Consider the following 13,501-nt stretch of genomic DNA (forward strand, 5'->3'; position numbering starts at 1 on the left):
CAATTATTTGCAATTAGCACGTCAAAGTCAAATGTAAATTTTCTTTATTAGCTAATGAGTAATTGGACAGAGTAATTTACATTAAAAAAAATTTTGAAAGCCCAAAACTTAATTGGACTCATTGCTAGAGATTGAATTCCACTAGCCCAAACTTGCACTACAAATAACATTTTGCTTTTTGTTTGACATATTAGGGTTTAGGGAGTGGTGACAATAGTACAATTAATCAATGGAATCAAACAAACAATTATGACTATTTACGATTTACTATTAATAAAAAAAGACATAAACGCACATAAAATGAGATATTCTAAAATGAGTAATGTATGCTTATCCACAAAATAAAAAAGTGAAGCAAAATCTGAAATGAGTAGTGTTTGAAAACAAATATGAAAATCAAAAGTGAGAAATGTTTGATAAATAAATAATTTTACTACTAACTTTTTTTTTTATCGACATCTCCCTAACTTTTACATTTCAATTAAATTAAGTAGAAGTTAATCTACAATATGAGTTCAAGAGACAAACAAAATCCATTTTTTAACCCAAAAACAAAAAACCACTATGATTAGTGGATACTCCTTAGATTATATCACCTCGTAAATTATAAATAATAAATAACTTTTTTTTAAAAAAAATGTCGTGGTTATGGTAATATAACGAAAATATTCTGCAAAATTTTGGAGGACTATTTGCATGCAGCGGCAACCCACCAACATCACCATCACACCGTTTTTAACGAGTAAGTAGGAAAAGATGTACATATGTTGTATATATTATTATTATTATTATTTTTAATTTGATCAAACAATATTAAACAATTAACACGAAATTATTTTCAATTTAGTAGAGTTGTTATTTTGACGTTGTCTAAAATAGTTAATATGTGAGTCTCACACTTAATAACATATTACTCAAAATTTAAACACAGATTATGCGTCCTTTCTCACATTCCAAGGGCCCTTTTTTTGGGTCTTTCAAAAAATCTTTAACAATCAATTAGTATGAAGTGAAGTTTGACTTATCTGTTGGAGCTAATTTGGATATGTGTTTAATTTTAATTTTGATGATGAAAATGTTCACCCAATAGAAATCGAATCTTGTTTTAGAAGGGAATCACACATTATTCCTCTCTCCTAGTAATTAATAATAATTATAATTATTATTATCTAATAATAATAATTATTATTAAAACAGATAATGAAGCCATTGAAAAATGAAGCTTTGACCACTCCAGCAGAACGCCGTCACGCATAAAAGCCCGGGCAAAATTGCCCCCCAGATTTATTTTCCCCCGCCGCCGACGGCCGCCTCGAAATCGACGATATGATTCATCTTCGCGTAGAATGAACGTTTCGATTTGATCACCGATCGGAGGATTCTTTTGTTTAATTTATTAAATTGCCTTGCGATTCTTTTGGAGAAGTTGATGGCGTCGGAGGAGGTGAAGACGAGCGAATCGGCGGTGTCTAAGATTGTGACTCTGGCGGAGGAGGCGAAACTCGCCAAGGAAGAAATCAAGCCTACCAAGTATCAACTTTACAGTATTTGCAAATCTCTAGTTGCTGGTGGTGTTGCTGGAGGCGTGTAAGTGTTTTTCTGTTAATTGTATAAATGCGTGTGTATAGTCCGTTGAGAGTCTGTTTAATACATGATCTTCTTATTGTGTTCTTTTGTTTATACTGTCAAATGTTTGTCATGGTCCTTCGAGCCCTTGGTGGAGAATAGAGATGGCCGAAGAGTATATTTATAATAATCGAGTAGAAAATTTGATAATTTGCGATAATTGTGACCCACAGGGCTGTGTTCTAGATTTAGTCGCATAAATCCATCTTTCTGAAGTGCTTTGATGGAGTAGTCTCGCTCGACTGTGACTCAAATGAACAAACAACTAAAGTGCACAATTCTAGTTATATGTGCATTTCTCGTGCCTTGGAAAAATAATTAGCTGCAAAATTTTCGAGCTTTATATTTTGTACCATTCCTCACAATTAAGGGTACCTGTCTCTTTTATCCACTCTCACCTCTCTTTAGCTGATAGAAATTAATCTGCAAGGAATTAAATTCACTTTGAAGTCAGAATGATGAATGTTTCACATAATTTTTTTTAGTTGCTTGAAGTGGATGAATTACCTGCTCAATCTTGTGGTACATTCGGGCTGGAAGTATGCATCTGAAAATAACCAATTGAGAAGATATTTTTTCTCTACACGTGAGTGTAACTGAGGAGAAGACAGTAATTTGAAAGGCGCATGAGTATTGTTTGGCTGTTAGCTCTGGCTGCTGGATTTCTTTTCCCTTTCTATTGTTTTTTACTGATTGACCGGCTACTGAGTTTCTAATTTATGGTTAAATCAACGCATGTGACTGACTTGCTGCATGATCTTGCAGGTCGCGGACAGCTGTAGCTCCATTAGAGAGATTGAAAATTTTACTGCAGGTTTGTTTTGTTCAACTTATTGACATTTTCATATCCTCCATTCCTTCTCCAGCTGGAGCTCCAATCAGTGGCAAAGTTACATCACATAAGTTTAACTCTGCATCAGGTTCAAAATCCACACAACGTAAAGTACTGTGGTACTATTCAAGGCTTGAAGTATATATGGAGAAGTGAAGGGTTTAGAGGAATGTTTAAAGGCAATGGCACTAATTGCGCTCGAATTGTTCCAAATTCAGCAGTAAAGTTCTTCAGCTATGAGCAGGCTTCCAAGTATGGCCCTTAAAAACGTAGAATGTGTATGCACTTAGTTTTTTCCCATCGAAATATTCTGAAATCACACATCTACTGTTCTGATCTTGGTCTTCTACTTATTCACGTTTGCGTGTCCTTTGTTGGTTTATCCAATTCAATATTGCTAATTTATATTTCTGGATCAAACATGATATAGGTGTTGCCAGATTTGGTTTATGGCTAGGCTCTTGACTACCACTGTCAACACACTTCACTTTCTTATCTTTCTTGTCCGATTAAGTTGTTCTTGGAATATTAAACCCGTTAAGCTGGTCCTGTTAATTCCGAGTGCGGGATTGGTGATACTTGATAGTGCTTTATCTTACATAACTAGGACTCTGTTCTATTTGTGAACCTGACACGGAAGAGTTTTAGTTAACCTTTCTGATTGTTAGTGTGTGAAATTTGATTTGTTATGAGGATTTTACGCTATTAATGTAATGAGGCATTAATATGTGCAATGCAACATAGTTGGAGCTAATAAAAATTTAATCCAAATTTAGATGAGTTTGTCATTCTCCATGTAATTTATTGAATTTGGTTTCTTGTCGCAGGGGTATACTATATCTGTATCGTCAGCAAACTGGAAATGGTATGCTTTTGTCACTATGTATAGTTGGTAATCAACTAGTTGCACGCACATATACACATATTGGCATTGTATTTTATGCTAATAGCTACCATTTGAATCAAATGTCTAGTTTTGATTTTGTGGGGTGATTTATCTTTTGACTAGTTGAATTGTCTATGTGGACCTTTCGATCTTTGTATAAACATAACCAAACTCACTAGTGAAGTAGAGAAACATAGGTTAACCCAAAAATGAGTTGTGAGGTCTCAGGGACACCGAATCTTCAGCTGTTGATGCTTTTGACTAACTAGTTTCGCCACATTAATGATTAGATTTTTATTGATTTACATATATTCTATTGAATAGTACAATGTTCCATTATCTCAGCAATCTACGTGATTATTGCCATCTCATTATCCTAAAATTAGTGAAGTGCTTCTGGCATAAAATCTGGAGATCGTTTAATTTTTCTGCAGGGTGGGGATGCATAGGTAGTATTTAATATGTATTGATGAATTTCTTACTTATTTGTTTTGCAGAGGATGCTCAGCTGACTCCTTTATTACGCCTGGGAGCAGGAGCTTGTGCTGGAATTATTGCCATGTCTGCAACATACCCAATGGACATGGTTAGAGGCAGAATTACAGTGCAGGTATCTCAAACACTCCTTAAGATGAGCTTTTCGGAGATTGTTGAGCTTCTGTTAACGAATTTTTCCAGCTATATGACTGTTATTTTCTTCTATGCTGCAGACTGAAAAATCTCCTTTCCAATACAGAGGAATGTTTCATGCTTTATCAACTGTTCTTCGTGAGGAAGGTTTTCGTGCTCTCTACAAGGGTTGGCTCCCTTCTGTCATTGGTGTTGTAAGTCCCGGCATCATATGTACTTTCGTATCTCTGAGTATTGCCACAATATTTCTGACAGAGTTTTCCTTTTCCACTATGTGATGAAGTGAAGATCTAACATGCATGTTTTTCTTTTGTTAAAACCAGTAGCATTCTCATATCATGCAAAATGATTTAATCAGTGTCACAATTGTACTTAAATGACTGCATTTAGCATGTAGGCGTGGTCAGAGAATCAGAGATGATATTTCCTGAATGATTGAACTTTTGAAATTGGCTATTAAGCTGAAAAAAGTCCGGACTTCACAGGTTAAGAACTAGTGTTTACTATTTCTAATGATTCTGTGAACTTGGAGATGTGTAAAACATAGTTTACTGCCTAGTTGACCATATAATGATTTGTATCCCATTTCAAATGATATTGAACTGCTTTTGAAAGGGAAGATTGTTATTGCGACCGCATGATGTGATTTAGCATCTTTCTCTTGCGATTTTGTTTTCCCCTTTCTGTTGCTTTTTTGGGGAAACTCATTCTCTCCTTTTTTTTTCTTAGGTTCCTTATGTGGGTCTCAACTTTGCTGTGTACGAATCTCTAAAAGATTGGTTGATTAAATCCAAAGCCTTTGGGCTTGTTGGTGAAGATGATGAATTAGGTGTTGCAACAAGGCTTGCATGTGGGGCTGCAGCAGGCACAGTTGGACAAACTATTGCTTACCCACTCGATGTTATTCGTAGAAGAATGCAGATGGTAGGATGGAATCATGCTTCTTCAATTGTCATTGGCGATGGTAGGAGCAAGGTCGCCCTTGAATATACTGGCATGATTGATGCTTTCAGGAAAACTGTGAGGCATGAGGGTTTTGGAGCATTATACAGGGGTTTGATACCCAATTCAGTAAAGGTTAGTCTTCAATTATAAAACGTTGAACTTCCTGATAATGATGCTGTAAGAGGAATCTTTGTTTGGATGAAAGCATTGTGTGCTTAAAAATAAATGACTTGAGCATCATGTTGCTTGCGTAAAGTATGTGAAAAACAATGGCCAAATTAGATTATATCGTCTGTTATTTTTGAATGGCAATATGGTCTTGTAGTTTTTATAGTACGAAGCACGTAGTAGAATGAGAAATCCGTTTCTGGTTAAAGTTTCCTGGCATTTTCACAGGCGAAGATTAATCGACTATACAAGCATTTGCTTTTTTTCACCAGTTGCTTGTGTTACTAAATATTGCCATGCCTGTTCAGGTTGTCCCATCAATAGCCATTGCATTCGTGACATACGAACAAGTGAAGGCAGTACTTGGGGTAGAGATTAGAATATCTGACTGACCCTGAGAGAGCTTTGACCTTCATTCATTGGAGTTGGAAAGAAAAAGGATCAATCGATGCGTCCTCTTCTCTTCTTGGTGATGGTCCTATTCTGAGTTTTTGTTCATTAGTCTTATTTTACCTGTTTAACGGTGCCTTCTTTTTCATCTGGGTTGGTAATGTAGCTGCTTGGTCGAATGCCTGTTTCGATTAAGTATTAGCTAGTGTAAACATAATAATGCGATAAATCCCTCAAAAAAAAAAAGAATAAAACAATAAATATTGTTTCCAGCTTGCTCGGTATGTAGTTAGCTTCTGAATAGCTTTGTATTTTGATGGACAAATCTTCGTACTCCTGGTTTACAAGGTTTCGTTTTCCCGCCTCCTGGCTTTAGGGGTATATCAGCGCTGTCTCGGGTAATGGCAAGTGTTATAAGTTCAGAAAGTTCACCCTTCAAATTTGAGATTCAAAAAACGCGACTACTTCTCTTTTCACATTGTTGGATGAGTTGATTTAGCACACGCTTTAAAAATGTATAGATAAATTTTTTTACTTTTTACCTTGCAGTTGTTGCTTATATTTGGCAGTTGATTGAGCTGCAAAATTCCATCCAAAATATCAAGTGATCGAATAAAGAAAGGCGTTCTCTTCTTAAAATGCAGTCGATATAGACTTATATAGAGCTATCTTTTTTCAAACTATTGCCACAACGAAAGATAATTCTATTTATTAGGCATTAGGTTATTTTGGGTTAATGAGGTGTTACTAGTAGGTGATACTATAACCGTGTATCCAAGAGCTCATATCTCAGCACATGAGTGATATTAATGTTGATAGTATGAATCATTAGATTTATGGTTAAAGTAGTACATTAGGATAACCTGAATTCAGCCGTTATTTTGCATGAAAACCGATCGTTCCAACAAATTAAATCTCACAATTCGAAACATTTATTTAATATTATTAAATAATTTTGTAATGGTAGTACATTTGGGACGAAGGACGCTGCTTTCATTCTCATATATTTCTGTAGGTACAATTGCAATGTCTTTGTGGTGGATGCATGCCAGGATTCATCTTTACAGCTGCAGTAGCTGACAAAATGAAGTTGACTCACCAAAAACAAAAATTCATCTCCAATTTGCTTGCAAGCAATCTGTTCTATAGGAGTACCGATAAAAGAAATTTGAAGCACTCAATTCAGCAGAACTATTGAATTAATTACTCATTACCATAAACTGCAGAGGAAAAAAATTGCAGGACATATTACCATCATCGTATGTTCTGATGTTAAAATCGATGTCAAAAATAGAAAGTGTGCTAACAACATAATTTGGCCTATTCAACTGTAATATTGGGTAAATGTACATACTTTCGCGTCATACGCTCGAGACAAGATGGCAATTTTCGAACGTTAAAACTGTGTGGAACACAGGGAAAAAACTATCGAGAGCCCGAAGAATCGAAAGTGACGAGGCTAGAAATCATTAGCTGTACCTACAAAAGTGTTTCTACTTCGGTTAAGGATAAACTTCCATTCAGGAGCATGACAGATCATGACAGTTCGGAATCCGATACGTGACCGGATGTCCTCCTTGTTCTAGGACTCATGGTCATCAACTGACTTTCAGAATTCAAACGCAAACTAATACTGCGTCCCCTTGGTGTTATTGGTGGAGGTCTCACCGACCTTCCCCTAGGCGTCCCTGTTAAAACGGTTCATAAAAATTTTCGCTAACCGATGAGAGTAAAAAAATGTAACGTGAGAATTTCGTGAATGGATAACCTGGTTGTTTGTTGGTCTTGACTTCTAATGTTTTTTTTGATAATGAAAGCTTCCGGATCATAATTTCAGGAGAAGGCAAGGATCTTCTTTCGGTTGGCGAAGTGAAAGGGTCCTCCACTGTTATGTTCTCATCTCCATATGCTGAAGTTTCTTCACTGCCTGATTCAGAGTTATCTCTGTGAGTTGCACAGATTCTCTCCCTCTCCGTGACTCTGTATACAAACATTTGGAATGGGATTTGGGATACAGACAGAAAATTTGAATACCCCATATAAGGAAAGCTTTTTACAATCCCTGCCTCGATGTCGACAAAGTCCACTGGGGGCATTGGCAGGTCTGTTTGGCTGAGTTCAGGAGTCATGGACAAGAAACGCTTGATATAGCGAAGAATTCGACAGATAGATGAGAAACTAGGCCGTTGACTCGGATCCGCGTGCCAGCACTTCTTTGTTAAGTTTGTGATGTATTTCGGAGAATGAAACGGGAATAACGGCCTCTCTCCTGCCCTTATGTTGCGGCTCATTTTATCTCCTTGAAGATGGGCATCTTCGAAAGGGACTTTACCAGTTACAATCTCAAAACATATCATCCCAAAACTGTAAACATCACACTTCTCTGTGTACTTAAAGGTTCCTCCATCCCCAAAAAATCCCTGCTCAGATAGCACTTCTGGAGCGTACCAGATGACTGGAGGTTGTACATTTTGATTTGTGGAGGTCTTCTTCTGGTTGAGACTAATAGAAGCCGATAGGCCAAAACCCGATACTTTGGCATGTAAGTATCCATCCGAGTTACCATTTCTTGCTTTTACAAGTATGCTGGCAAGGTTCAACTCTCCATGGTAGATTTTCTTTGAGTGGAGATATTCCATCCCTCTCGCTATTTGCAGCATTAGATCAACTGCAACCGGAAGAGAAAAAGGTATTCGTTTTCTTGCCCCACATATTTCCTTGATATAACTTGAAAGGTCTCTATTCATGAGTTCCATAACCAAGAAACACTCTTTCTTTTCCTCATCTGCGAAGCTGCAGATAACATGCATTATGTTCGGATGAGAAAGGCTTAATTCCTTTGAAATATCAGGAATTAATGGTTCGATATCCCCAAAGAAGTGCCTTAAAGCAAAGCTTTCACCGAGCCATTGAATCTCTTTATATTGGCTTCCACTCCCCGACCGCCTCCGCACCTGGTAATCTTTGGAGTTCACTAAAGTAGAGGAAGGTAATAGTTTATCCTCTGTCGTTTCTGAAGCAGTCAAGTTTGTCAAAAGAAGATCTGCTAGACGGTTATCCCTCTTCGAAGTTAAAGAACCAGATCTTTTCTTTTCTTGAATCATCTTTAGCAGTAACCATCTATCTTCGTTCCAAACCGAATCCAAATGAGTACTAAAATCTTGAGAAACCAAGTACTTATTTCCAAATTTCCACTCAAAAATTCTGGGGTCTTTCCAATCTTTCTGATACTTGAGAGAATAAACGGCCTTTTTTTTCTGTATCTCATCTTGATCCCAACCCGATATCTCCCCAGCCATTTCGATTGCTTCAATGACCACCGGAATGCAACTGAGCAAGTTGTGTATATGAAACTCAACACAGTCGGCATTCTGATAAAGATAAATGGCTTTAGCCCACCAATCCTTCGGTTCCAAGCACTGCCTGATGTAAAATTCTCCTTCTTTGAATGCTCTAAGCAGATCCCTTAATGGATTTTCAATGATTTTCCATTTTGTGCCCTTCTCTTCGAATCTCAGGTTCTGTTTCATTTCCTCTGCAATTGTGTTATATCCTGAATTGAACATATCAACCAATAAACAGCATTGCCTCTGGTTAAATATGTTGTTTTTGAATACCATCAGAGCATTTAAACTTCCCACGGCCTCTCCAATCTGCCTGAATTGCTCCATTCTTGATATTACACACAGATCCAAAGATAGAATATTTGACAATGAATTTGGATTAGTTACACGTTGATGCCAAAAGTGAATTTTGGAAATGGATCTATATGCCTGTCAACCAGCAATCTGATAATCAGGAAGCCGAACAACCTATTCGATCATTGAGATGAAACTGGGCTTCTTGGCGCTCATTTTGAATAAATTGTATTATTCAGTGCATCAAAGGATTCTAAAGGTTCAATATGTGATCTTGGTTGAATCTACAATCCGGAGAAATGAAAGAAATGCAACAAGATTCGAGATTTTCAATGCATGTGTCCCCAAAAAGAATACATGGCAGATTTTAAGGATTGGTTTGATGGAGGCTCGGTGTGTCATTTAATTTGCAAGTTTCGACCATTTAATTTAATACTAGTTTTTCTACAAGACTAACAGAAATGGGAGAGAGATTTCGTTTCAGAATCGAACCACTTCATTGGATAATGTCTCAATATCGTTGAATATTAATTTTGGACCATTAATTTCTGCAAGTTCAATGCCATTTTCTTTATTAAAAATTTATTTTTTAAAACAAACCTATGCGAAACAGGGGAAAAAATTTACGTGCAAATATTTTATTTACTATGTTTTATGTTTTGTGCCACAAATACTAGCTTCAACTTTCACATCAACTGTGATTCCTATTTCAACTACATAACCGAGAATTGTCCCTAATCAGATAACCGAAAAGTCCTCGTCAAATTCGATGTTCAAGCGAACGATTTATCGTACAGTTTGCAGAACACGGTGAAGGTGGACATCTGGAGATGCAGCCGTAGCGGGTACGTTGTCTCTTCGATTCTTGACAAGCTCTCAGGTCAGGTGTAACTCACCTCTGAATCACAGCTCAAAGTTTGAATCTTGATCCATTGCAGCAGTGTTTGGGTGAAAATATTTAGATGGTTGCATTTACGATTTTTGGAGCAAAAGGTTGTTGATTTATCGGTTTTTGGCATGGAATATTGTTAAGATTATCACAGAGCAGAGAGGGTTATAAAATGGCAACGCCACTGTACCGTCTCTTGTTAAAGTCTTTAAGGCACTTCATAGATAATAGCTGTTATTATGTGCTTTAATTAATTCACTTGAATTTAACATCAAAATTCTAGTTTTGATGGTGCCCTTTTACATCTATTTTCTTGGTTTCGATTGCATATGATGCTTTAATTCAACATCTATAGAGATAAATACGAACCATTTGAAGCTTCATCCTGGTTGAGTTTCCATTTTTTTTCCAGACAACTGTGTCGTCTTGTGTTAAGAAAGATGATCAATTTGGTTAAATTGAAGTTACAAGTTAGAATCAGAAACTCTTCGCAAAAAAGTAAATTTAGTAGATGACTAGTCTAGTAGGAGGCAGCATTTAATAGGCTATTTTTTTGCTTTAGGTTTTTGTTTGTTGTAGAGAAGAAGTTTTATCAAATTGTATCGTTGCAAGTTACTTTGCTATCATTGTTCTCCTTCAAAAAGAATCATGTGGAAACACCAGCCTGTACAGAAAGACAAGCAAATAGAAGGCCCAATATTACCCCATGGCAGTTATGAAATGAGTGAGTCACAAAAAGCTTCTCCACTGCCTCGCGTCTATGTCAAAACAAGAGAATAGCTAAGATTGGGGGCATCATTCAACTCAATATACGAGCGCTTTTATTAAAGATGATCATCATAAGTCAACCAACAATTAGCATACCCTGATATCTAATAGGTCAATTTACCAGATATACACGAACATCAATATGCGGCAGGTGCAAAACCAAAAAGATCCCAGAAGCACCTGATTCATAGCCGTACCATGTGCCAGTAAAGTGAGAAACAAATATCCATCCACCGCAAATTAGAAAGCTTTCTCCTTCGAAAACAGCCTAACATAGCAAGTGTAAATATTTCCTGATCGTAGAATTTCTATAGTTCAGCACCCTCGGTCTTGGCCTCACCAGCAATGACTGCTATTCACACATGCCTTGCATTCTCCGAATTTATCTGGATAATGCTTGCTTTAAGGAGAAAAGGACAATTTATAGAGTACGTTTACACTTCAGATACAAAATCATTTAGCTTGAAAACATACTGGAACATTAAACAAGCTTTTTAGTGTGCCTGTCTGCACAAAAGTTGAAGTAGTTATTATTTGGGTATAACAGTTGAAGAATATTTTTGAACTTTCAAAGAAAAGTTGCTAAAATATACATTTTGTGGCTCCATAATTTCGGTTTTCTTTAGCGCTTTCAAAAGTTGAAATAACTGAATTAGCATCAATATGAAATGCAAAGGCGTATTTTGAATTTGGCTTCGTACTTCTTATGACCGTTAATTAAAAATTCATTTTGTGCTGCTACGATAATAGTCTATGATGAGTAGCATATTCCTTTTTTTTCAAGATTTGTTGCAAATAGATCAGCATGGCTCGGATTGCCTCAGATAGTATTTCAAGTAAGTTTGAGAAATGATCATCGTGGCTACATTTTTTTGATGGATACAATATCTCAACTTTTTCTGTAGTTTTGAATAGGAGCTCCACTGTTCTGTTAGTCTCGTGGTTCACGATATGTGTTTTGATTGTTGGGTGACATTTTCGAGAAAAAAATATTTTGATTAGTATGAAACGGAACTTTCCTTAAAACTAGAATTTGCCTGAGGGGTTGATATGATTGGAAGATTGAAGCATCATTGGACTTGCTTTATATGGTCGGTGCCTGGTTTTTCTATGTCAAACCTGTTTCTTCCCCTTTCTTACTGTCGATTACATTTACTGCTCACTTTTTTTGCTATTCACCTCCTAAATATTTCATGTTTGAAAGAAAAGGTACAGAATAAAAGCAAAATGTTATACTTCTTTCTCTTCAACTGTTATATTCAACATCCATGGCTATGTTGCTGGCTATGGTGACATAATCTTGCTTCTTGTCCATTTATCTTCGGACTCCTACTTTTCATGCTGTCCTAGGCTAGGATCTTGTTATAGCTAGTCCTTGGCTTTTTTATGGGACTTAAGTAGTGTCGACCTTGTACATTTCATCTGTTTTTGGTAATTATTATATACATAATGTCTGTGCATATGTAGTTTGCCCACGACAGCAAAAGCAGTCCTGGAAAGTACTGTCGTGGAGCGAAGACCAGACCATCTTCCTTGTAAGCAATTTTGTAAGTTGTAAGAGCTATTGATTTGTGTTTTTGAGAAAATGTGAGTGGCTAGAATTCATGAACGTGATGTGTAGGAACTGGAAACTAAAACTTAAGAATCCCACATAAATTCTGACGAAAATTTGTTCGAGCATTCATATTTTGGCGAAAAACAAACACATAGAGAAGGAGAGAGATAATACGTGGATGAGTAACACTGATTATAAACTTTGGTGCGGCAAAATTCAAGTCCGAGTCAAAGGGCTGCTACTATTGCCAGAATACGATGTGTTTCTGCCAGAGCTAAATCTTGGCTTCTTTTTTTGGGGTCAAGATAGCTAATTCTTTCATTTGAATTAACTTTTTGTTACAATTAGATTTTAAATTTGGGAATTTCGATATCATTGATAACTTACTCCTGTTGAAGTCAAGGATACGGGCACTCGGGCTTTTGCTTTGGTATTTTTTTAAGCTGGATAATATTTTAAAAGAGTAAAATCTTCCCAAATGAAATTTGAAATAGGAAGTTGAAAAATGGAAACTATGACAAAAATGAATTTTGAAATTGTGGTAAAAAGGTAGTTGGTATGATAGCAGCACTTTCTCATCTGGCATTATCAGAGAGAGAGAGAGGTGGCACATGGCGGAACCCCTCATATCTCTCTCATCAATGATGAACACCATAAAAACCCCTTCAACAATTTATTAATTTCCTACTCACATTCATCGTCAGATGGCTATGGCATGGTTTCACCTCGGATTAATGGCGATCTTCGCGTTTCCCTACGACAATGTCATCACGTTTTCTCGAGCGCAGGATTTGGCTCCTGCTCCGGGCCCTTCCAGCGACGGTACGTACCATTTCTTGCTGCCAAAATATGTCCTGGACCTCATTGCCAAAATTCGTTCAAAACCGAATCATAACTCACAAGTATGTTTTTGTTTTTCCTTTCTATTCTGTGATTGTGGGTGAAAATATTTGCAGGCAATGCAATTGATCAAGGGATAGCCTGTGTACTGATGTTGGTGGCACTAGTGCTCACGTATCTCATCCAGCCAATGGATACATCGTCTTCCTTCTCCTTTTCCTAAAAGTTGGTTTCTTGTACATAAGACATCGATGGATTTGAACCATTTGGTTTTCGTTCAATGCAACTCTTCTGCTACCCATTTCATGCTCTGAGTATTTTTTTTCTTCATTTC

General features: G+C 36.8%; 3 protein-coding genes across 5 annotated transcripts; 2 read left to right on the forward strand and 1 right to left on the reverse strand.

Annotated features, from left to right (window-relative positions):
- Positions 1-1,197: 1,197 nt before the first annotated feature.
- Positions 1,198-5,749, forward strand: LOC140972714 (mitochondrial adenine nucleotide transporter ADNT1-like). Its single transcript, XM_073435097.1, has 8 exons — positions 1,198-1,587; positions 2,392-2,440; positions 2,547-2,710; positions 3,286-3,323; positions 3,842-3,954; positions 4,055-4,168; positions 4,704-5,051; positions 5,396-5,749. Exons 1-8 carry the CDS (start codon positions 1,430-1,432, stop codon positions 5,477-5,479), a joined length of 1,068 nt encoding a protein of 355 aa, XP_073291198.1. The 5' UTR covers positions 1,198-1,429; the 3' UTR covers positions 5,480-5,749.
- Positions 5,750-6,945: 1,196 nt separating this feature from the next.
- LOC140972712 (uncharacterized) lies at positions 6,946-9,647 on the reverse strand. Its single transcript, XM_073435094.1, has 2 exons — positions 7,246-9,647; positions 6,946-7,165 (listed from the first exon to the last, which is right to left on the reverse strand). Exons 1-2 carry the CDS (start codon positions 9,146-9,148, stop codon positions 7,014-7,016), a joined length of 2,055 nt encoding a protein of 684 aa, XP_073291195.1. The 5' UTR covers positions 9,149-9,647; the 3' UTR covers positions 6,946-7,013.
- Positions 9,648-9,726: 79 nt separating this feature from the next.
- Positions 9,727-13,478, forward strand: LOC140972716 (arabinogalactan protein 16-like). Of its 3 annotated transcripts, none has more exons than XR_012174526.1 (5): positions 9,727-9,960; positions 10,054-11,608; positions 12,240-12,307; positions 12,394-13,149; positions 13,284-13,478. XR_012174526.1 is itself a non-coding variant. In XM_073435098.1 (5 exons), the coding sequence occupies exons 2-5, from the start codon at positions 11,578-11,580 to the stop codon at positions 13,388-13,390; spliced, it is 324 nt and encodes a 107-aa protein (XP_073291199.1). In that variant the 5' UTR covers positions 9,753-9,960; positions 10,054-11,577; the 3' UTR covers positions 13,391-13,478. The 3 variants fall into 3 exon arrangements, 1 of the variants encoding a protein (XP_073291199.1); XM_073435098.1 differs by having other exon boundaries at positions 9,753-9,960; positions 13,032-13,149; XR_012174527.1 differs by lacking the exon at positions 10,054-11,608 and having other exon boundaries at positions 9,731-9,960.
- The last annotated feature ends 23 nt before the right edge of the window (positions 13,479-13,501 follow it).

The sequence above is a fragment of the Primulina huaijiensis genome, chromosome 3 (genome assembly GCF_012295235.1).
Source record: "Primulina huaijiensis isolate GDHJ02 chromosome 3, ASM1229523v2, whole genome shotgun sequence".
Lineage (NCBI taxonomy): Eukaryota > Viridiplantae > Streptophyta > Magnoliopsida > Lamiales > Gesneriaceae > Primulina > Primulina huaijiensis.